Source organism: Xyrauchen texanus, chromosome 24, assembly GCF_025860055.1.
Source record: "Xyrauchen texanus isolate HMW12.3.18 chromosome 24, RBS_HiC_50CHRs, whole genome shotgun sequence".
Lineage (NCBI taxonomy): Eukaryota > Metazoa > Chordata > Actinopteri > Cypriniformes > Catostomidae > Xyrauchen > Xyrauchen texanus.
In genome coordinates this window covers 15,959,955-15,985,117 of record NC_068299.1, presented here as the reverse complement: position 1 = coordinate 15,985,117, position 25,163 = coordinate 15,959,955, and the positions used below count along the sequence as shown (strand labels likewise).

General features: G+C 36.9%; 1 protein-coding gene across 3 annotated transcripts in view; it reads right to left on the bottom strand.

Moving 5' to 3' along the window:
- Nucleotides 1-4,595, bottom strand: part of LOC127617633 (cadherin-related family member 1) — a 44,217-nt gene extending 39,622 nt beyond the window's left edge. For 2 of the 3 annotated variants that reach the window (XM_052089626.1, XM_052089630.1), the window contains exon 1: nt 4,439-4,595. In XM_052089626.1, coding sequence (XP_051945586.1) covers nt 4,439-4,535 — 97 coding nt within the window. In that variant the 5' untranslated portion in view covers nt 4,536-4,595. Of the gene's footprint in view, nt 1-4,165; nt 4,217-4,438 lie in introns of all 3 variants that reach the window. The other variant, XM_052089629.1, reaches the window with a different exon arrangement.
- Between the last annotated feature and the right edge of the window lie 20,568 nt (nt 4,596-25,163).

Sequence of the window (25,163 nt, the reverse complement as noted above, 5' to 3'; positions counted from 1 at the left end):
GTGTAATCTCTCAGTCTCTGACATCACAAATAAACATACCACACAACCAAAGCTCGGCAACTTAATATCCTACTTCCTTCCTTTGTGTCCACTTGACAAGTTGTAGTGGGGCTCAGGGAGAGAAGATAGGGAAACATATTTTACGGGTAACAAGACTAAAGTGACCATCTCATTGAAGGTGGAGCAAGGTTACTGTGCAGTGCAATTCTGGCAGAGGAAATTACACTAAAGCCAAGAATATAGCTGAACTGTTCTAGATTAGTTAACATTTTCACTGATTTTTTTTAATAATGTTGAGCTATAATATAAGCTAAAACGTGTGTCATTTAAATCACCTTAGCAAAATTGAATATATTTGTAAAGATCTGGAGAATATTTTAAGGGATAGCTCACTGATAAATGAAAATTCTGTCATTATTTACTCATCCTAATCTAGTTCCAAACCCCTTTTACTTTTTTGTTGTTGTTCATTCTTATGTGGAATGCAGATATTAGGTAAATGGTGCCTCAGACACTATTTACTTTTATTGTGTGGAAAAAAGATGCAAAGAAAGTGAATGGTGACTGAGGCTAACATTTTAATACCTCATTTTGTGTTTTTCAAAAGACAGAAAGCCATATAGGTTTGGAACAACATGAGGGTGAGCAAATGATGCCAGAATTTTCATTTCTAGATCTCCCTTTAAGTAGACAACAATTTACTTGGAAAACATTAGCCCTAATTGTTCAATTAGATGTAGTTCAAACTATTATAGAAAAAACAACTACAATAATACATATATATATTTAACATTTTAAAAACGGATTTAGAAATGCAAATACATTTATTTCTGAAAAGTACTTTATGCACATTCATTTTTGTTGCTGTAGCATATATACACCACCAGATGGTAGTATTTGCTATCATACCAGCCATTTCCCTTTTTTAGCTCATAGGCCAAAATACTTAATGGAATTTAAATATCTACTTGAAGTTTTGTCACTATGCACGTATGAATAAACAAAAAAGAACAAAAACATTAAAGGGTAAAACAAGTAAATGAACACATAATATATTAGCAAAGCCTCTATTGATGCTTGAGTAGGCCTACTGAAAAACTGTACTTTGTAGACTTCTGTTAATAACTGACCTGAAAGTGTACAACAAAGCACTTTTCTCTTAACAACACCATCTCTTAAAATCATACATGTATCAGTTTAGGCTTGAGGGAACTTGAAAAAGATATATTGAGTTTGGTTGGGTTTCATTAATGCTAAAGCCGGACATAAATAGAAATTCAAAAACGTGCAGTGCAAATATGTGAATGCTAAGAATTAGATGTGATTATAGTCCACTATACACCCTTTAGGGGCAGCAAAAGACTGTGTTCTGGTTCAACACGTTTTTTGGTGTATAGAATTAGAATGCTGTGGCATATGTACATTATTTTGTTTTGTTTTTGTTTTTTAAAGGAAAAATGTATAGGCCATTAAGGGAACAAAGCCAAGACCACCAGTCATTTTGCATGTAAGAATATGCTGAAAGCATTTTTAAAAGACAAAATTAGAATGACTAACATTTTTTATAAATCACAGATAAAGAAAGATCTAGGCATTTTCATATCTTGATTAATCTAATTGCCAGATTAAAAGAAAGAGTTGTTAAAATGAAAGAATCAAAGTACTACTTTATATAAGAGATAGTCCTTTTCAATAAATAATTTTAAGTGATATCTTCTGCAGTTAATTCAATTTAAAAAGAAAAAACTAAAAAACTAAACAAACTATAAGGAAAAATAATGTGTAAATTGGTCAACTTTGAAAATTGGGACGTTGAAAATTAACCAAAAGCAAAAGCCAAGTTCATCAATATTGCAATTCAAAAAGCAACCCTGTAGAAAAACAAAACATTGTCACAACAACTTATTGTAGTGCATTTCAAATAGTTTCTAGGATTTTTTCTACCCTTAAGTCACAATAATCCAAAGGAGAGACAAATAATTGTATTATACTATATAAGTGTGTGTCTGTGTAACTATTATTTATTACAGTTTTAAGTAAGTTTTATGTCCTTAAATGTCTGGTTTTCCCTGGTCTTGTACATGGTAGAAATAGTTTGCCTGGTCAAGTTGTCTTGGTATGCAATAGTCTCGTGGTGTACAATTATGTGTCTCTCCTTTTGTTTATTTTGAAATAAGGGAAGAAAAAAATGCTAGAAACTATTTGAAATGCATAATAAATTGTTGTGACTATGGTTTGTTTTTCTACAGGGTGTATGTATATATATATATATATATATACATATAGAAGAGATTTTAACTTTTAATCAACAAACTAATTTAAGCGGGCGAGCGAGCGGGCAGGTGTGTGTGTGGGGGAAAGCTATGAAAAAAGAATAAAGACAAAAGGAGGGCCCTGGTTTCAAGGCCTTCATGTAATTTTCTTCTTTTTTTTTTTTTTTTTTTTAAATGCAATGAGTCAAAGTTTTGCGATAAGTGACAAAGCAGGCGGTGCCTTGAATTCCATCGTGGGATGCAACACAATTTAATAAAGAAAGAAGGTCTTGAGAGGAAAAGTGTGACGTGAAGGTTAGCTGGAGGTCTCGCGCTAGATGAAAGTGGGAACTCTCTCTCCCACTGCTGTCAGCACTTTTTAATGTGAACTTTGCGACTGATTGGCGGGCCCAGCCAGGTTTCTCTCCAAACTTTCCCCGCCATCCCGTCTCCTACAGTCATACTCTCACCACTTCAGTGCAGTGGCTCACACTTTAATGACCAAATAAACAGACCAATGAACAAAGTGGCATAACATCTCTATTTTCTGTATTCTACATGGATTATCAAACTCTTAAAATTTAAACCAAAAAAATGGAAAAGAAAAACATTATACAAAAAGTTGAAATCGTCAGTGTGTTGTGAATGTACACTATAAAAAGTTAGCTTGATCTGACCTTTAAAATGTATTTTTGTTGGTGTAATCTAATGAAGACAGGTGGTGTCGGCCACATTACATTTTATTTTGACTTGGATGAAACCAGTTACATTAATTTAGAAGTTACCACTTATTTTTTTTTTATTTTCCATATGCGCAAGAAAAGCATCAAGCAAAATTAAACTGCAGCAATATCTATTTTTATATCTGATATATTAATTTTTTTATATATTTGATATATATATATATATAATATCTGAGCCTGCTGTTAGCATTATAGCATTCTCTACAACTTTATGACACACACACACACACAAAAAAAAAAAAAACACACCATTCATGGATGCCGTATCTTGATGCCCCATTTAACATTTTGAACTGTATATTACATGAGTCAAGTTGCGACCTTTGTCTTCACGGCAATATAGTGGGGAAAAAACCCTCATTTCACATAAAGGTCAGAAATGCAATCATACATCACAAAAGTACTGCAATAATAAAGTAGCCTATGTATATGTAAGGCTAGACTATTTAATGATTTTGTGGGTCAAACTAAATTATTCCTTCAACAAGCTTTTTTTTGGTTGTCTATTAACCCCACTACCAAGGACATAGCCTAAGGAATAAAAGATATGAGAGTTAAATCATGAGCCGAATGAACTAATTCTAAGGGTTTTCTACATAATAAATAATTAAATAAATAAATAAATAAAAACGACGAAATAAATAGGACGTCCTACCTTGAACGCACAACAGATAAAGTGGACGGCACAGTTTTAGATTAATTCTGATGTATTAATTTAGATACATACATTTATCAAGGACAGACTCATAATTCAAATTCTATCTGTAGCCAACAAAGTTGTTCTCCAAAGTAGCCTAAGTGACTTCATTGTTAATGGAGTGTACAGCATCTAGATGTACTTAAAAAGTCTAAATAACAATCGCCAGCTAACACACACACACACACAAAGACATTTTGGCAAAGACGTAATCTGTAATATATTTTGTGTCACTTATTTCGAAAGTGTTCCAAAACATAAAAATTAAAACATCGTCCACCACTGTACATCTTGTGCATTACAAATTTAGCCAGATGTGAAATAATGTCAGAAAAATGCTTGTAAATCTACTATGTATATCAAACTTCTTAAGTAAAAGATGTGAGTAAAAAAGAGTGAATAGAGGTGATTAGCTAGCTAGAATATATAAAAGTGGGCAGGAGCTGAACTTGAGATGAAACTTTGGGCCTTACTGTAATGCATAGTCACAGATTTCCATAGTCAGTCTGAGCATGGTGGTGGCGCTATACATCAGAAAATGAAACACAGAGAGAGAGAGACAGAAAGACTTTGCTTTCACTTTATGCAATTAAAGGCCAAAAACTAGAGTGATTAAAAGTTCATTCATTTGAACAACCTGAGAAATCAAATAAATACATTTTTCCTATATTATTTGTTGCTGTAGGTAATATGAAAGCTCCTTGTAGCCTACTCTACAGTAGCCTACGCTATGTCGATGGGCTTACCCTGTTCTGAAGACAGCCAGTCTCCCACCTGCCTGTGTGAATGCAGGGACAATCGGTACGGTATGTGGAGCAGAGGTGGGTCGAGACATGCACACATGAACACATACAAACATCACCCACACGCGCCACGATCAAGCGGACAGGAGAAGTAAGCAGACTGGTAGAACTCCTGGGGCTTGTGAATCCAAGCTGAACTTTGGAGCAGCCTCTTAACAGATGGCATGAGTGGGTAAACTCACTGGCTGGTCCCACACAAGCACCCTGCTTTACTGAGACTGCCGCTTTCAAATCAGATTAAATCTGCTCATTGTAAGGGTCAGTATCTGCTTGAAATCAAACTCCCTGATGTACTGCCGTACTGTACTGCGTTTCAGTATATTACAGGGATTGAAAGAAAAGGATTTAACCCCACGGCTACTGGTAGACTGGTAGAGTTTAAACTGATTTCGAAATGGATACGTTTTAACAGTAGGATACATTATGTGTAGTTAAATAGTAGCCTACGTAAAATAACAAACTTACCATATTCACATGGCCCTATATAGAACTCTAATGATCTTGAATGTATAACTCTTGGAAACGGCCCATTAAAATTTTGTCTATCCCTTTTGCAAGACAAAATAAGGGCAAATGAATGCTGTTAAACTTTCAATTCCTCAAAACATCAAGACAGGCAAATAAAACATCAGGGGTTTGAAACGCCAATGGGGCACTCAATTTCAATGTAACTGATACTTTTTTGTGTGTGGGAAAAAACAACATTCACTAGATGGGACCCACAAAGTTCAGTCTGAACATTGTGTTATTTCTTAGCTATCACAAACAACAAAGCAGTGTTATCTAAGCTAGGTAAATGCCTATAATGCTGGAAACATTTGTCAATGTATTCGCCTGGCTGCACAGAATAGATGATTAGGAGATAAATGGAGGAAAATACTGATGAAAAAATAAGAGTAAGCAAATAAGAATGTATTTTTTTCTCTTTTTTTTTTACTTTTTACTTGTTTTGTGCTGTCGAGCTGTAAAAAAATATGAAATTTATAATTTATATTCTTGCTACAGTTTTACAGTTTTCACAAATATATTATAATAGTATAATTGCCTTTACATTTGGAAAAACACAAATGAATAAGGCTTAGGCATCCACTACATTAAATTATATTTATATTTACTATACCTTAATTTTGTTCTGGAATTACAAAACTATTTAAGACTCCCAGAGTAGGAAAAAAAAGCAAAAACATACACAGATTAAATTCTGCCATGTGTTGATGCTCTGAGTTTGACCACAAGTATTTGATAGGAAGTAAAAGAAGTAGCTCTTCTGCAGTGATGAGACAGACTCTCTTTAAGAGGGGATTGGTGGGTCAGCACTGTTACAATTACAACCAAACAAACACACCAAAGAGCTTACTTTCTGTCAAACTACATTGCTGTGCAGGGTTTAGAAAATTCCATCATATTATATACACTTTCAGTACTGGCCACATATGTATTAGACTGGGGGAGAAAACATTCAGTGCAATCTAAGCTAAAATTAGGATGCTTTGGGTTGCATAGTAAACACTTTGATTAACATATTCCTAATTATTTTCTCACTTCATCATTACTTGTTGACAATTAACATTTGCCATGACTTGAGGCTGAATTAATCTAAACTTTGATACCCTCATGGAATAGACACTTCATTTTATATTTTGCATAGTGTTCAGGGCACATATCAAATATACAAAACTACTTTTTAATGTTCTAAGGCTATAATTACTGACTTCAATTACACTCCATTGAAAGCAATTTGATTTGATAACTGATTGTTGGTTGAACATGATGGAAATACAGAAAAAAAGGAGACAGAAACCAAAAACTAATTAAAACAATTATAAATGTACAAAGGGGTTGAATTGTGGGTGTGGCATGATGCAGGGGTGACGGTACAACCGGACAGCACAACCTCTTTTGATTTCTGAGTTAATCTCACAATTTTAGGAACAAGAGGGCACTTTAAACTTAGTCTTTGTGACCTACATCATGTGCCCAAGCTCAGTAACCTCCCTACACCGTGTGACTTTGGACTAATTGTTCTTCTCACAGCTCTCTGAACACATCACATGGCACAAACATAGGATTTTGCTTAATACATGTGGCTAAAACATGGACCAAAACAAACACTTGACCCAAACAAGAATTACATGCGCTATAATTGAAACTTAATTATAAAAAAATTAAACTTTCCTCCTGGCTAAAAAGGCACACAATGACAAAATGGCCTTATGCTATAAGAGAAGCATCAATTAATCAGAGTTTTTAAAGGAGGGATGGTAAGAGAGAGAAGAAAAGGCATTCCTAAACATTGCTGTGATGTTAGCCCCAGTGGAAAGCAACTAGCTGCTTGTGAAGGGTAATGGGACACTGAATGCCAGAGGATAAAGGCGGAAGTGGCTGCAGAAAAAGATGAAGTAATCCCTGAAACAACTAGACACACTCCACTTGAAATTTTGCCTCAAACAAGATTAGTTATTCTACACAAGTATGGCAAGGATATCAATCTTCTGCTTTTAGAAAAACTACAAACAACCAAGCAACAAAAGTGTTGGTGCATATAGTTGTGTGAAGCAATATTTCATTCTGGCATTATGTTGAAAGAGGGTGAATGGGAAATAACAGAAATAGAGAAATTGCAATTGATTATTAAACATTATTTGAGTAACATTTGAATGTGTAGTGACTACAATGGTTTGCATTTTATGAGTAGGTTTCTATCATTCTTAAGGTGTATTCAGTGTTAAATGTCTAACAAATGTACATTTATTTGGTTAATTTGCTCATATAAAAACATTATTTTTAAAAGATAAAAAGACAGTCCAAATCCAAGACGCATTAAATGCTCCTTATTTAATTCCAAATAGCGTAGATCACTGTAGATCTGGAGAAAAACACATTGAAAACAACAATAAGGTGTGCTTTCATTTTTTCACAAAATGCCTTTCTGCAATTAAGGAACAGAGTGAAAGTGAATGTAAATTGCAGAGCCCTGTCAAAAGGCATCTTCCCAAGCCATTTAAAAATTCAACACCATTAAATCCATTAAATGAGGATAACATAGAGTTTTTGTTTCAGACCTGTTGCATAAAGAATCCCCTCCTTGCTGCCTAAAGCCCTACTGAGAATGACAGCCTTTTAATGAGGGGGGGATAATCCAGAAAAACACCCCCACTAATGAGCTATCATCATGCAAAAATGCCAGCTTGATACACATTAATTGGATTCCCACTTTTTAACTAATTAATTGACCTGCATTGTCATGTAGCTTGGCTGCAGTGGGTTCCTAAGAGAAAGAGCCTCTGTTTAGTTTCAATGACTCCAATAGTTATAGGGCCTGTGAATAGAAGTAGGTTTTAGTGAGATCAGCTCTCTCATTAAAGGCTTATGACATTTGTTTGGGCCAATCCCTTTGTTGAGAAAACAGTTTGTGCTGCTCAGTTAAAGTCTCAGCTGTGGCCGGGGCTGCCTGTGATTGTGATGGTCAGTTTTAGCAGCAGCAGGGTCTGCATGGCTGCTCTCAGATCTCTTCACTTGCAGGGAAGTCTAGCGGTGAGGGCAGAATAATCCCATGCACTTGTTGATCAAATGCATTGATGGCTTTTAAAAGAGTTTTATTGTTTAAATAAACAGAGAAAGGTCTTCAAAGGTGGACAGAATCTAAAAAAAAAAAATAATAAAAAAAGACACATTATGGCAGAGAATTAAATAAATAAATAAATAAAAAATACTTAGTGTGGAACATACAGGTAGTGAAAAGAACCCTGAACAGCTTTTCTTGTTTTTGTTTTACAATAAAGGCAATTTTGCCATCCTTCACTGGCTCCAGGTTATGACCTCTGAAAATGACTTACATACAGTGAATGGCATGCAAAGTGTTTTAGTCAATGATCTCCTCAGGACAAACAATATCCCTCAGACTGCTCCTACTCACCAGTGGAAATGAAATACTTGTGGATTAAACAGTAACCATGTGTAAATGAGTTCAAAGAGTAATATTTTGAATAATTTTACTTCCCCAAGGAAATGCTTGGAGCCACAATGAAAATATTTTACACAATGGATCCAAAATTTCAGCCAGACTCACTGCAATGATCTTTAAAGGAATAGTTCAACCAAAAATAAAAATTCTGTCATTATTTACTCAAAGCAAATTATGTTGTAATGAAAATAGACCTCTGTCTTTTCAATATAATGGCAGTGTACAATGTCTCACTTTAAAGTGTAGGGTTAGGGTAAGGACACAAATGTCATGCGTTGTCATGCGAGAACTTGCTTTGTTTAGTGTTAAAAAAACAGACTGATCTCACATTGAAATTGGAAAAAGTAGGTTGACTTATCTTCAGAAAAGATCAGTTTATGCTAACCGAAATTTGATACACTGGTATGTGGTGTTGGACATATGTGTACCTGTGAGCTCCATTTTGCTGGTGAAATGGGGGTGGGGGAGGGGGGTGCCAGAACCGAGTTGTAAAGTTGTCCAGCTGTACAGGATGTAATACAGTGAAGAGGAATTCATATTTTATGAACTGTACTTACAAGTGAGGCACTATCCACTGCCAATGTATTGAAAAGATGGAGAGCCATCTTTCATTTGTGTTATGCATAAGAAAGAAACTAATCCATGGTTGAAATTACATGATAGTTTTTGGGTGAACTATTCCTTGAAGACCCAGCCCAACAAGAATTCAAATTTAATATTTAAAGTGTAAATGCACATAATTTTGAGAGGGCTGCAAAACTACACAAAACAAACAAGCCATGGTTTGCTGTAAGGCCCACAAAAGGCAATGACAATCAGTTTGATGGTATAGATGAGGCATCTCCATTAACTGACAATGATGGTGCCTAATTCTGAGTGCATTGATTTATGGTGTTTTGACCTCAGTTCTCGGGGTCAGGGTGTAGTGCCATATTGAGCCCTGATCTGCATGTAAGAAGCTGATCTTGCTCGGCCACAGTGGCATACTTATAAAGCAAGTGCAGCTGTGGGTAAAGGACAATTATCTTTATCAACAGCTTAAACAGCCAAAGCAATGCCTTAATGTAAAAATATCTGATGTCCTTTGAGAACAGCTGAAATACCATGGCTAGCATCCTAATTCAGTTCATTGATTAAATAAACAATAGAAAAAAGCAGGAAAGCAAAACGTGCTATGAAAAACATTAATGCAACCACATTAGACAACAGCGGCCTAGGACAAATATACAAGGTATCTGCTCTAATCTATCACTGAGAGAGTGCTGGTAATAGCACACATTAGTAGAAGATCATTACCCTCCATTGTGCATTCACTTAACTATACTAGACAGAGGTTACAGTGTAAGGTGGGCAAATGGAATGGCAGATGTTGTTTACTGGACCGTCGGGATGAGAAGAAATGGAGGAGAGTTGTCAGGGTTGTAAGATTTAAGGTAGCAGCCATTTGTAAGTTTACCATCAAGAATTCAAATGTCTAATGATAATTGTAACATACTGGTGAGAAGTCTTTATAATTAGTGGGAGAATAAATTAAAGGAATATTCATTACAATACAAATATACTGTACATTTTTTTAATTTATTAAAACTTGGAATTTATTTACATTTTGTAAATTATTTTAGGAGAGCTTCAGGTTGGTAAAGATGCTTTTCTCAGAACTAACTTTTCTAAGACATTTTTTATTATTACTTTAAACCAACAGGTACAAGTTCATTTAAGAGGATGTCTGAAGTCAGTTCAGAGTAACCACAGATGTAGATCATAACAGTAACTATGGACATGTTCCACTAAATTCGTTTATCAGAAAGTGTCCAAATAATTCTCGTCTTCATTTTGAATTGTTTTTGTTTAATAATTTGAAAGCTAAATGCTTTTTAGCTCAATCGTTTTGCTTGAAAAGTTGGTTTGTGTTTTTTTTCTTTAGAATAAATATCACTTGGTTTGATATTCTGTTATACTCTATAAAGCAAACACATTTATATATTTGGCTGAAGTGTCCAAAAACTTTTTGGGGTCCCTGCAGAGGCCAATGCTATTTACAAAAGTTATATTTTTCTAAAGCCTATCTGGACTTTATTTAAACTGAATTTAAGACAAGCCTTTTAAAACTGCTATCTTATGCCACTAAAAAGGTCACCTCACCATGCTTGTACAAACGAGTTTCTCTGAATCATTACATTTGCTTTAACAGTGGGTCAGAGGCGAGAAGGTCAAACCTTGAGATGCTTAATAGTTTAATTACGACCAACGACTGCACAGCATTTAATTACTAGACCTTTCCGAGGACATTAATAAAACTCAAAATGTTTGTATGCTTAATCATTGAGGAGTCAATTATTTACATGTGAGTGTCCATTATGTCAGGTGAAGGAAAAAAGCACTAAGGCGTTGAATGTCATCTACAAGTAATCAAGCAGAACTTCATTAATACCTATAATGAATTGAGCATGGATTGTTGTCAGCTTTTACTACCTTTACTTTTCTGCTCTGACAGACACGTTTGGCAGTAATTGTTGTCCAATCCTTCATAGGGTCATTGAATTAATCTACAAGCTTTTATGCCTGTCAAAAACTAATAAACACACAACTAACTGACTTTTGCTGCTCCCCCAACAGATTAACATGACAATGCTCATCATTATAACATGCTACATGTAATTTAAGCAATAAAAAAATACAATATCATCATAAAGTAATATGTGCTTTTACCACAGAAAACGTCTCGGGTTACTTAACTGTAACCCCTGTTCCCTGATAAAAGCAGAACAAGATGCTGCACTGATTTAGCGCTTTGGGAACAACTTTTGGTGTGACCAGCTGTGAATATGTATGCAACACGTCTATGAAATTGACCAGAATAATTATAGCCTCTGCTGGTGACATCATTGGATGCACATGTAACAGGGCTATAAATAGATGCTTCACAGGTGCATTGTCAGATCTTTTGTCTGAAGAGCAGTCCTGGGGCATCCCAGTGCGGCAATGAAGCGCAGCATCTCGTTCCGCTTTTATCAAGGAACAGGGGTTACAGTTAAGTAACCTGAGACATTCTCTGTCAAAAAGCTACACTTTGCTACTGTGCTGATTTAGCGCTTTGGGAACGAGAATACCCACACCGCCGCACTGTGGATGTCCGGATCCCTTACAGTTGTGTAGTTGTGCTCACAAGAGCGCAAGAGGTCTCAGACATGAGCTTGTGGTGTTGACTCAAGGACATAAGAGCCCGGAGTGGTATGAACATCCAAACTATAATATCTTATGAATGTGTGTGGAGAGGACCAGCCTGCCGCATCACAAACATGCTGCAGATGGACACCTCTAGCCAAGGCTTTAGAGGAGGTGATCCCTCTGGCAGAGTGAGCCCTGATACCTACTGGCGAAGCTTGACCGCGCACCTCGTAGGCCAGGGCAATAGCGTCCCTCACCCAATGCGACATAGTCTGCTTGGTGGCGGCCACCCATCTGTTGTGGCCCCCATGGCAAATTAATAGTTGCACTGACTTTTTCCTACAGAATGTCCAGATCTGAAGCAATAACTGGATCTGCATTATGTCCACTGCACCATCTTTCAAAGACACCCCATTTATTGGCATAACTTCTAGAAGAGTTAGCCCTAGCACTTAGAATGGTCTCGATAACTTCAGGTGAAAGCCCAGTGTCCCTCAGTTGGTACCCTTCAGGGGCCAAACATGAAGGTTCCACAGCTCAGACCGGAGATGAAATATTGTCCCTTGCACCTGATACAGAAGGTCCCTCCTGTCCGGAATCGCCCAAGGCGAGCCGTCGAGGAGAGACATAATTTCGAGAACCATACCCTGTACGGCCAGTGCGGCGCTATCAGTAAGAGGCAGGACCCTTGCTGGCGAACTCTGACCAAGACTCCCGGGAGCAGAGAAACCAGGGGAAATGCATACAGACGCGTTCTGGGCCATGTATGCGCCATCACGTCCAGACCCAGGGGGGCTGGGTGACTCAGAGAGAAGTTGAGGGGACATTGCGATGTCTGTTGGGAGGTGAAGAGGTCCACTTCTGCTCTGTAAAATACCCCAGTCTAACTGTAGCCTGGCCACAGCCCAAGTAACCACCTCGAGTAATTCCTGAGCCGCTTTATTATTGTGCGTGGAAAGTTCAGAGGTTCAGCGTCCCCCTCGTGAACCGGAGCGCTTCAGGCTTATGAGAAGGATCAGCTGGATCTGGGGAGAGAGCGAGCGATAGGGACGGACTCATCTCTCGCTCCTCAGCCAGATCTATGCGAGAGCCCCACGATGAAAGAGTGGGCGCTGGCTGTTGGAAGTAAGCGAGACGAGTGCAAAACATTTTGACTGTAAACAGATCGCAATGCTAGCACCTGCCCCGCCCCAATGCAAGAGCAGCATGCTCTACCCCCAAACACACATAACAAAACTGGTGTGTGTCCGTTTCAGCCATAGAGCATAAACATGGGAACACACACTCCTTGCTTTGTTTATCAGTCATTCTTTTTCTTCTTCTTTTTTTATTTTTTTTAAAGAAAAGAGAAAGGTTCCTGCACACTGCCTAACAATTCTAACTCCTAACGGAGGAAAGTAGGAAGTTCTGACAGTCAAGAAGCACAACATACAAACAGAATGATCTGAAGACAAAAGATCTGATGATGCACCTGTGACGCATCTATTTATAGCCCTGCTACAGGTGCATCCAATGATGTCACCAGCAGAGTCTATAAATTCTGGTCAATTTCATTGACGTGTTGCACACATATTCACAGCTCGTCACACCTAAAGTTGTTCCCAAAGTGCTAAATCAGTGCAGCATCAAAGTGTAGCTTTTTGGCAGAGAACATCTGCATATTTACTTTATAGACTTTTAAAGACTGTTAGTTCACCTAAGTATGAACATTTCTGTCATTATAACACTCTCATGTCATTGCAAATCTGTATAATTGTCTTTCCTACTGTATGTGGAACACAAAAGGAAATGTTAGGCAGAATGCTAGCCTCAGTCTAATCTCTTTTCCATTAAATCAAAATTAATGGTAACTGAGGCAACATTCTGACAAACAGTTGACGTTCTGGCTTACTTGGTGCCCTAGGCGAGATCCGACATGGTGCCCCCTTAACCGCATCACCCACACCTATCATATCACTTCTAAAGACATAGATTTAACCACTAGAGTCTTATGTTTTACTTTTATGCTGCCTTTATGTGCTTTTTGGAGCTTCAAGGTTCTTGCCAACATTCACTTGCATTGTATGGACCTACAAAGCTGAACTATTCTTCTAAAAACTTCATTTGCATTCTGCAAAAGAAAGAAAGCCATGTTTCTGGAATGGCATGCGAGTGAGTAAATGATACAATTTAAATTTTTGGGTATAACTAGACAATAAATATAGAAATTAGTAACTATATACGTGTGTGTGTGTGTGTGTGTGTGTGTGTGTGTGTGTATATATATATATATATATATATATATATAGGCAAATTATTTTAACATGTACATTATATAAAAAGAAATGGCAGTATACTTACAAATTGCTGCTTGTGCTATTACACATAAATCCAAATTTCAAATTTAACCCTCCCCTCCTTGTTTTCATTTATGCAAAATCATCAATGACTTTGTCAAATCTGCCCAGCAATCACATGGTTGATTCTTATTTTCTCAAGACCACTGAGTCGATCCTGTGTCACGGTGTACCTATATTGTGGTTTATGGTTATCATATGTTTGTTCAGAATGTAAGAATGCATTATGAACATCTATAATCCTAACCATTTAAAGCCTTTTAGGCTGAGTAACCTGTCAGAAACAACTCAGGGCACCTTTACCCCATCGCTGTCTTGCAAGCTCTGTGTGGGGTGTGTTGGCACTATTTCACCGATTGTGAGCCATGGGCGGGACGACACAATTCAGGGCATCATTCTCCCATTGTGATCTTGAGAGCTCTGGGCAGGGGCAATCGATCAGGTACCCTGTCGTGTCGCCCCAGAGAGCATTGCCGCCCTAGGCGCCCACCTATATCGCCTATGCCAGGATCCGGTACTGCTGCCAAACATGTCCTTTTATGTTGCATGGAATAAGGAAAAACACAGGTTGAGGTTGAGTAAATGATGACTGTCATAATTTTTCAGGTGAACTATCACTTTAATAAACATAATAGCACTGTTTTAAACAAAGCACAACTGGACTGATTTTTTACATTGTCTATCAACAATGATGAAGCTTGGCTTTTCAGGGCATTTCAAAATGTCTCCCAGTTGTAGGGCCACCATTATGATTCCTTACCTGACTAAAAAATGCACACAAGCAAACTAGTAACTTCTGAAAAATGCAGCTATATGGCACAAGAGAGATGCAACCATTACCAGATCTGAACAGTATTCACATGAATAAAAATCTTTCACACATACACACTAAAAGCCACCTTGGCTACTGTCACATTGCACTGACCCCTTCAAAACTCTTAGTCTTTGTTGCCGGATGTTAATGAACAGATTAGTGTAGAAGGGCAGAAAGGAGGAGGAGAGGTCAATGCTAAACCCTCTAACAGGAGCGATAATCAGTGACAGGTGGGTCCACACTTCTCCCATCACCCCTCTCAAACACCCCTCGACCTGACTTGTGTCTACACGAGGGCCCCCTTTGGCATCGACGGCACTGTCACTCTTCATGTCTGGGCTCATCTCAGCCGAGTCGAGGCAAGCTTGAGAGTTAACATTTTTTAAGCACTAAATTGGATACTTGTTGGCAATGTGCCTTCCCTTTGTGTATATTGTCTGGGGCCATATTTACAAAACGGCGTGGCTGGATCTTCTGAAGCAGATTGCTTTGAATGGGACTCCCCTGGAAGATTGGAGGAGACACTCGAGAACAGGCACACAATGAGAGCCGGGGTGCCAAAGGAATGGGAGGTGGCCGAGGGTCCGGCATTTGCACCCGTTTTCATTCATTTCTTTAATATTCCACCGCAGGTTCTGCTTCAGAGAGACGCCCATTGTGAAGCGCTGAATGGGAGACTTGAGGAGTGTCTTTCCCTCCATTAATTAGGACTCACTGATGCTTCCGCTCCCCAAGAGTCTGCCTCATTATGATTTCCTCACATTCTTTAACACAACTTAACCCATTCCACAGCTCTCACATCAAAGAAGAGAAGAGGATACCCACAGTCACTGACTGATGCGGGTGCAGTTGCATACTGTGCATGTTTCGGCCTTGGTGACCGGAAAATTGTTTAGAGAGAAGGTGGAAATATAGTACATTCAATTGTACAATGAGTAAAGAAGCATAAAGCAGCCCCAACAATTGCTGGACACTTTTGGTCTTTTGAGCTAAAAGTATGGACTGTATCCATTTAATTGCACTAGATAATGAACGTGTTGCAATCTGAGGATGCTAAACATTTTCCAAGAACTAACTAAGCCATTTTTACAATTATTTTCAACCAATTGCCCTCAAGGTTATTTTTTTGTAAATATAAGATGTCAGTTCCCCTCAAGTTCACACAGGTGTCCTAGCAGAGTAACCACATGTGCAGTTCATCTCATTGCATTTTGAACATGCTCCATTTTTAAGACCAGAAAGTGTCCTAATACTTTTGTCTCACTTTTGAACTGTTTGATTGAATAGTGTGCTAGTGCAGTTTTTATACCTCTTGATATTTTGTTAAATAATGCAAATACACTCATACACATTTTAGGTTTAGCTAAATTTTCCAAATGCTTTTTAGGTCCACTGTATACTGTATGTAGAAACATATTTAAATAATTGCATTTATGCTTTCCCATGGCATTGATGTGTTTAATGTGATATCTTGTAAAAATGTTTCCAATCCAAAATGTGAAATGCTGCTCTTTGTAAAGATGAGCAGAAAGAATCAATGAACGCCTTCATGTGATTAATTCTGATTATATACTGATCGGACTGAAATATATGACACTGTGGAAATGACCCAGATATTTGGAACCTGCACTCACAATCATATTTACCCTCCCCAAACACACACAGAAAAAGACACAAACACACACTTGCCGACAGACACTCAGAAGCCTGTTTCTAAGAGCTGACTCTAAAGAATAATGACAAATCATGACCTCAGGATCACATAATGACACTGCATCTGTATTGTTATTAATGTGACAGTACAAGTGTCACTTCCCATGGATAGCCCAGTGATACCAGGTTAATTCTGTTTACAAAGGGCTAAATGTTACATTATTTTCAGAGGGGGGAAAATCAATACCTGCCCTTTCTTTTGTTATAACGGCTTTTTGAAAATCGATATGGCTCACTACAAAGACATTTTTGAGATGCTAGTAGGATACAGGTCATTGAAAATTGAATATATATGTGGCATGATACATTTCATCATAGTGAGGTGATAGCATGAACGCATAATCAGCTGAAGTAGGGGAAAAAAGATTGTAGGAAGGGGTACGGCAATGTGACAGGATTGTTTCTGCCAAGAAGCATGTAACGAGAAAAGTCATGAAATATTTTATAGTGGACAACACTTTAAAGCTATGTTTTGCAATCGTTTAGCTACAAGTCACAAATGAGATTTGACAAAGGCAGCAGTTTACAGCAACAGCCTACTAACAAAACGCCTGATGCTGTTTGCGCTCTACGACAGGGATACAATAATATCTAGCCGTGCTTGCAGCCCTACATGGCCATTTTCTTCACATAAAACCAAAGAGCCTTCCCTACCATGCCAAGTATTGACCTAAAGGCAGCTCTCTCTTTACCAGGGTGCACATAAACATGCAAACATGACCCAGGGTGTATTCCACAATGCTACCCCAGGCTTCCATTTGCAGTGGAATTCACTTTGCCTCATTAGTTGCACACTTTCTTAGTTTTTAACAATGCCTTTGCTTGAGTCCTCCCAGCAGAAATCTTCTCTCCCATTCTCCGTCGATATTTTGCAGACCCGGGAGCAGTTTGGGAGAGTGGAGGTTTTTGCTCACCCCCTCTCCCCCTCTCCTAACTGGTTTAAGACTTGTAATTATCTCTTGCTGGGGGAGGCTGTAAATTGGATTAAAGTGGTGAGTCTCAGCTGAGTGAATTACCTCCATCTCCCCACTTGGTGGGCCAGGCCTGATAAACGTGCAGGGGGAACGGATTTGGATTCATCCTTCGCATTCATGGCTTCCTCGTGGAAAGAAATGAAATTTTCCAACAGAAGGAGCCGGTGTGCCGGTGGTATCTGTTCGCGTCGTGTTTCATCTGCTTCTGCTCTTCCAGAAATGCAATTACCTACGTTATCGGCAGCTAAATAGTCACAGCTTGGCACAGAAGTCTGTCTACCTGCACAAGCCACCTGACTCTACTATTTTACATGGCACTCTTCTACTAACAGTGTTTATACTCGCTTAAACTTCTCAGTTTTATTATGAAATAGGTGTAAAACCTTTATTATAAATATATATAAAAACAATAACCAAAATAAATAAAGCACAGACATCCAAACAGTTCTTGTCAAGGTGAAAACTCAGAATATAAATAGTTATGAGGAACTCAAATTGAAAGGTACAATGGGACTAAAGACCCCAGGTAGGTACTTTTGATTTAATATTCTCCACAAACACTAAATAGCATCAAAAACTACCACAGCACTTTGCTAAACACATGTTTGTCACCATGCACTGCAAAGTGTTCCTGATCCACGAGGTCATCGTATGGAATGTCTAATGGTTGATTTTGAGGTTATTTGATCTAACATTTAATTACTTTTAAAATGTTGCAAATTTACATATCTAATACAAAATATTCATTTGTCATTTTCAGTTTTGTTCAAGGTGATTAAATCAAAAGTTGTTTAATAACTGTCCAATAAGTGAAAGGATAGTTATTGGGGTAAAATGTCCCCTTGTTGGAGGGGCTAAAGGCTCCCCATAAAAAGACCAACTCTTAAGTGGGGGGAGAATCTATTTATTGTATGTTCAAAATGGGCTCACACTGACTGCTCCAAACACAATGGAGATTCATTTGTTTATGAAATTCTTGTTATTTTATCAAACGCTAAATGTTATTGAAGTTAACAGGAAATGGTGCACTCTTTTCTGAAGTTGATATTTTGAAGTTTAAGTATTATCATCAATTATTAGTACTAAATAAAGCATGTTCCAATCTCAAAAGTATTTGCATAAGTTGACCAAATTTGCCCAAAAACTATATAGTTAGATATATTTACCTAACTATAACTGTTTTCCCCTCAAATATGTAGAATCCCTAAAAACAATGACCCAATCTCCACAATCACATTGGTGGTACACATAAAGGTAGACATATACATACACACATTATGAATATACTGTATATATGAGGTTTCTAGTTTTACAATCCAGAATATCTGTATGATCAATATTGGCATTTCATTCTGTCCAGCCCCAAAGGAATGAGGAGTAATTTTATTCTATTTCTATTCCTTTCACTTAATACAGAGTTACTGGCCGGTATGATATAACAAGTTGCTGGAATCTAGTAAGTGAAATTCTCATAAAAAACCTTTCCAAGTTTTTTAATTCCCACAAGGGACAGAATGAATAATGCTGATAGAAGGCAAGCTCATTTTTAAAAAAAGAATAGGTGATTTGGTTGGAGTAGTGGGACCTGGGAGTGAATGATAGGTCACTCTCTGTGATTGTAAAATTGTAATCCTGGTGTGAAATGCCTTTAAGTCTTTAAGGACAGCATGGACTCTGGAGCGTGAAATAGTAAATCTATGTTTCTGAGCGCTGTGAGCATAGCCAGTATAGCTTCAAGAGTCACTCACAGTCTTTGCCAACTGCTCCATTTACATCAAGCCACCTATTCATATGCCCAAATGTTATAAAAAAAGAAATACACAACAATTTTGATGAATTGTTTAATACCTGTAAACTAAAGCTTTGGTCAATTGTAGATACACAGCCTATGCCAGGAAGTTTTTAAAACAATATAGTATAATTATGGATTATTTTAACTAGTTTTACATAGTTTTATACTGCCATTTTAAAGAAAATCACCATTGTTACACAGCACAATAATATAGGGTCTGTACCAGCAGAGGGAGCAACATATTAATATCTACCAAAAATTTCTATCAAAAACTTTAATCTCCAGAATCACTTCATTATGTCTTCTTTATTCAATAATAACATATTGAATTAAGTTAATTGATGTCTGTAATTCTTAAGACTCTTTTTGACAGTACAACTACACTAGTGCGTACAATATCTATTATACAATTTGAATCCGATTATGACACCTGAACAATCATTTCTGGCCACTGAAGAGCTTTGAAGAGAAGGATTTGAGTTAAATTAATTATACAATTAAATCTACTTTTACATATTCTAAATATATTCCAAACAATTATTTCAGATAATGCTAAGATAAATCTACGCATGAAAACAAACTCTGAAAATATGAGGAAAAGACAAAAGAGAGGGAGTGGGTGTGTGCACATGAGAGGAAAAGAAAGAAGACTTTACAACTTTAGTGTTTTTTTGCAAAGCCGATTACTCTTATTTGATATTTCATGCAACATTGAAGGATAAGCACTGCTCTAGGGTAGAGACACTTACTGTGCAATTCATTTCAAGAGTCTCATACCCTCACACGGCTAACATAAAGGGTTTTATGCTGCAATGTTTGCCTCTTTGGCACATACTGTGGCAAGCAACTGAAAAATCAAAGAGATTATGAGCATGGTCTTTTCCTCGCACTTAAAATGTCAATGCCTTTTTCAAAGCAAGGGATCAGTAGCCCATATGTGTTTCAAAGGACATATATGCTTTATAATACCCAGAAAGCCATTACATCCTTTATAATAAATCATTCAGAATGTTTTCTTTAAATAAAACTGCCCGTCCACTTATGAAGAGAAAGACATATGATCCTTGTTATCAAATGTGCATGATTGTCAGCCATGATTAGCTACCAGCATGCTCATAAGATCAGTTAATCATTTTATAAGTTTGCCCCACCACCAGCTACATTTAAGACAGAGAAAGCATGGGTTTATTATTTATTATCATCATAATTATTTTTCAAAATGTAAGAGATTCATTGTACCAAGATGCTCTGGATGCTTCTCTTTTGAAGTAGTCTGGCTAGATGGCCAGAGCTCTTTCTTTTCTCAGCTGTTGAAATATATGTTGGGGAGTGTTAATTGTGAGAGAATCTTTGCCACAGTGGGAGCTTTGCCCCGTCACTCAACATGTTTATGTAAGATACAGGCTGTTTGGAAACCTCCTCTGTGCTCATTCATTTATTAATTCTCCAGTGAAATATGGCTAAGGAAAAATGTGAGGGCCGCTCTGAACATCATGCCAAAGATTTGTTTTTTCTGTTCAAATTGGTGGAATGACTCATATAAATCAGACGCTCTCTGAGAAAACCAAGAACTAATTTTACACAATAAATTACCCAATAGCCTCAACATGTGAATGTTAAAACTTGAATGAGGTAGTTTGATTGAGGGCATATACATTACTTTTGCATATTTTTAAATGTAAATATACAGTATATTTTATATATAGGGGACACCAGAGAGTGTTGTAGCATGGGGTGAGTTGTACCGCCGTCAGTTACAAATTAGCTCCAGAAATCTCTATTGTACATGTCCACCACATTCCTGAAGTGACAGCAGACATAAGTCTCTGTGAGCAAAAATAAAGAATTTTAAAGGACAAAAAACAATTTTAAGGGAAGAATATACAATTATGCTATGTCTGGTTTAGATTTATAATTTAATTTGTGATCATATTAACATCAGATTTTAACTTACACAACTGGTAATCTCAATCAGATGGTTCTGCTGTTTAATTTGATACATTATATCCACAAACTTGTCATCTACATGTACAAAATAGAAATACCATGGCCAACCAGATGGGGATGATTGTAAAACTACTTTCTACCCTAACTCCTAACATTATTTTTAATCCTAACCCCTAACCCTTCTTTATAAAGTACTTTAAATGAACCTACAAATATACCAAAAAATGTCCTTAAATTTGTCTCTGAATTGTGATTTCTGTTATAATACATGCAGAGGTTAACATATTGTGTTTTATTTGGGTAAAGTAATTATCAGAGGCAGTTCTGAAATTGTGAAAGATATAAAAATGCCTACAGAACTTTACCTATGCTTGCTAACCTGATACTAGCAAGATGTTTGACACTGATTCACATAGGTGTCTATTTAGACTGAAAGTGCATTGCAGGAGTTAACCAGCAAATGAGTCTGTGTTTTTCCGCTGCTCAGAAGGCAGTGGTGGTAAAGCTCTTTCATCTTTAATTTCCTGCTGTGTCATCTGAAGGGACAGATCAAACAGGGGACAAAGTGTCCCTCCATGCTCTTCTATTACAGATAATCATCCCCCTCCCTCTGCTCTTATCTCCTCACTTCCTCTCCCCTTAGCCCCCCTGGGGACCCTCCCGCAAGGTGGAGGGAAAAATAAATTGATAAAAGATAATTACATCCCCCTCCTGCAAACATTTAGGGAGATCTGTCAATAGCTAGCAGTTTGGGTTTATTGCGAGTGCAAGAAAGGCAATTTGCCCCCAAACACCACAGGAATCTGGAATTCTTAGAGACTAGATACAGGATTTGGATCCATGTGCAGACAGCATGAGTGGCACAAGAGGAGACACTGTATAAGGACAGCATGCTGGGTAGGAAAGAGCGTGTTGTTCATCACTAACTGGGATAATGAAAGACGTAATGAAGCAAAGTGCTTCCAAAATGTCTCTTCTATCCCTCTCTCACTTTCCCACTGAAGCCCTTAATCCCACCATGTCACATGGCAGTCCTCCCGCTCTGCTTGTTTTTGATTTTGAAATCCTCGTAAATGTAAAGACAACAAATTAAGGATGAAGGTGAGTGATCACAATGTGGCCAGCCCTCCCCAGCTGGCCCTTTCTAATGTCTGATATGAGATGTCTTTGTGACTAACACCAAAGATCCCTGATGCATGAGTCACTGTGGATGAGAAAGCCTTGCAGGTCAAGTAAGATGTGAAACTTATAAATAAACTGCCTAGTATATTTATTACATATTTTTTTGCTTCAAGACACAACTTCTACCCTATATTTTCTATATCACTCTAATTGTACATTTGTAAACTGATTTACTGTAAGTATTTTCTACACCAGTAATTTCAACGCCACTAGCATCACCAAACAGAATTGCAAAGATAATGATTGCATTCAAACATATTTTCCAAACACTCCCCTATCTTCTATTGGTTGAATTAACAAAATGTCCTACCCCAAATTTTTGCTGTTGGTTGAGCCAGTCCATGTTTAAAACAGCATGACACTTAAAGAAATATTCCATGCTCAATGCAAGTTTAGCTCAATCAACAGCATTCTTGGCATAATGCTGATTAACATACAAAACAATATCGACCTGTCCCTCAATAAAAACAAAAACAAAAGCTGGGTTACAGTGAGGCACTTACAATGGAAGTGAATGTCCGTAAACATTAAAATACTCCCTTTCAAAAATATATCTAAAACACATGAACAATATGTGTGTTCACATGATTTTAGTGTGATAAAATTGCTTACTAACTTTTTCTGTGTTACGTTATACCCAATACTAGAGCTTTGTTGCCATGACAACATAATGCAGTAAGCCCTAAATTCCTACAACAACCATAAAAATTACGATTTGAAGAACTTTACAGTTAAAATAATACACAAGTTTTAACAGAATAATTAAAGTATTTTTATTTTATAAAATTATGAGCTTCACGTTTCTTCTTTTAAACCCACCAAAAATTGGTCCCATTGTAAATACCTAATTTTAGCCTAGAATTTTTTAAAGAAAAGTCATAATTTGTTTTTGTGGATGTTCAAAATTATGCCACAAATGCTGTCAATTGAGCTCTACTTAAATTGAACCAGGAATTTTCCTTTAAGACAGGTGTAAACAGGGTCCAAAATATTTTGAGGTTTGTCTACTTCAACCACATTAGGAGGTGGTCGAAAGTGGTCGAAAACACATGTGTCCACATTGGGCTCACAATATAAGTGCTCATTTATTCAATGCTTTTGAACAGCAGTGAAGTGTCGCCTACTTACCTGTGGATCAATCAATGTGCTTAAACAATAACTTCACAGAACCTCTTCAGCTTGTCTAATTTCAACATGCAGGGACACAGATGAGAAACAAGCACATCTGAAGTTCAGATTATACAGGCACTTTACTAAAATAACTGAGAATTATAGCGCTCTATCTTTTTTTTACTTTTTCAGCTTTATTATCATGCAGTAATACATTAACATAATGATTAATGTATGTCGTAATTAGTCCCTCCCATTCAAACCAATGTGGTCAATACAGTGATGTGTTTCGCCTAACCACTTGTGATTGGAATGACCAAAAATATTTTTAACATCCTGAGACCTGAGTGGGACTGCTGTGAGCATTTCTCATTTCCCTTTTTGATTTGCAACTTATAGCCCCTGATAAACATGCTAAAAATCCAATAAAAATGTTTGTCTTCATACGGGGACAAAGGGACTAAGTTGTGAAATGTTAAATAATACCATAAAAAATACATTTTAAAATAAATAAAAAATTATTTATTATTATTATTATTATTATTATTATTATTAATATTATTAATATTCATCAAATTGTTTATTGTATTTCCAGGAGTTTTGTTATTCATGATTTTAGGAATTTACAGACATTACAGCTGATTTTATGTAAAACTGCTTTGGAACAATGTGCATTGGGGAAATGCACAAATAACGAACAATACAAATGAAAATAATTGTACTTGATTTGACTACAATGTTTTTTTTGTTTTTTACTTTGGCAACAAAATGTCAATGTTCTCTCTTTGCACTGTCAAATTGATAGCCAATCCCAAAGCATTTACCAAACATAAATTAGCATAATTCATTCTGATTCAAAGTAATGGGCAGCATCATCCTATCAGTGCCAACCATGTTCAAATAAAATTACAGTATACATTATAAATTCTGAATCTAAATTACTGATTGTCCCACGCCTGACAACAAGTCGTGCAAAGATCTTCTGAAGCCTGAAACTGAACTTTTGGTCGGATATTAGGAGTGAATGCATTTGCCTTGCTCCCTATTTTGTGAATGACTTAATATAAAAACTTAATGAGGTTTCTTATCAGATGTAGTTTTGTTGGTGTTTCTCCCTTAGACAAACTTGGCTGTGATCTGCACCATATTATTTTGTCACATGAATCTGTTTGTCAAAAATTCACATGGAGTCATTTAACTCTTTACTGACAGCTCAGATTATCCTGAACTGAGATCAGTTAATTTAATTAAAATTAATTTACGCAAAGTGTATAGCAAAGACAAAATACAATGTCTGCTCAGGAGGTTACAACAGGTGTAAACAGGGCCAATACAGGGCCACAGTTGCTGTCTGTCGGTTTTAAAATCTGCAAAATTTACTTTTCAATATACACAGTTTTGTATTTAAAAAAAAAGTTAATTTACCTTATATTAATTCACCTCCAGATGCAGATAATATTAAATTGATACATTAGAAATTAGGTGGATCTAAAAATAGAGGCCCAATAAAGGAAGCAGATTATTTAAGATGAGAGCTCAAAAATTACAATGATAATTACATTCGTATTAACCTTCAGGTGTAATCATTTAAATCAACATCTTCGACACTGCAAGGCACTTCAACTTTAGAGTCTTTCACTGTTTATGGTTCAAAAGGGTAGTGTTACC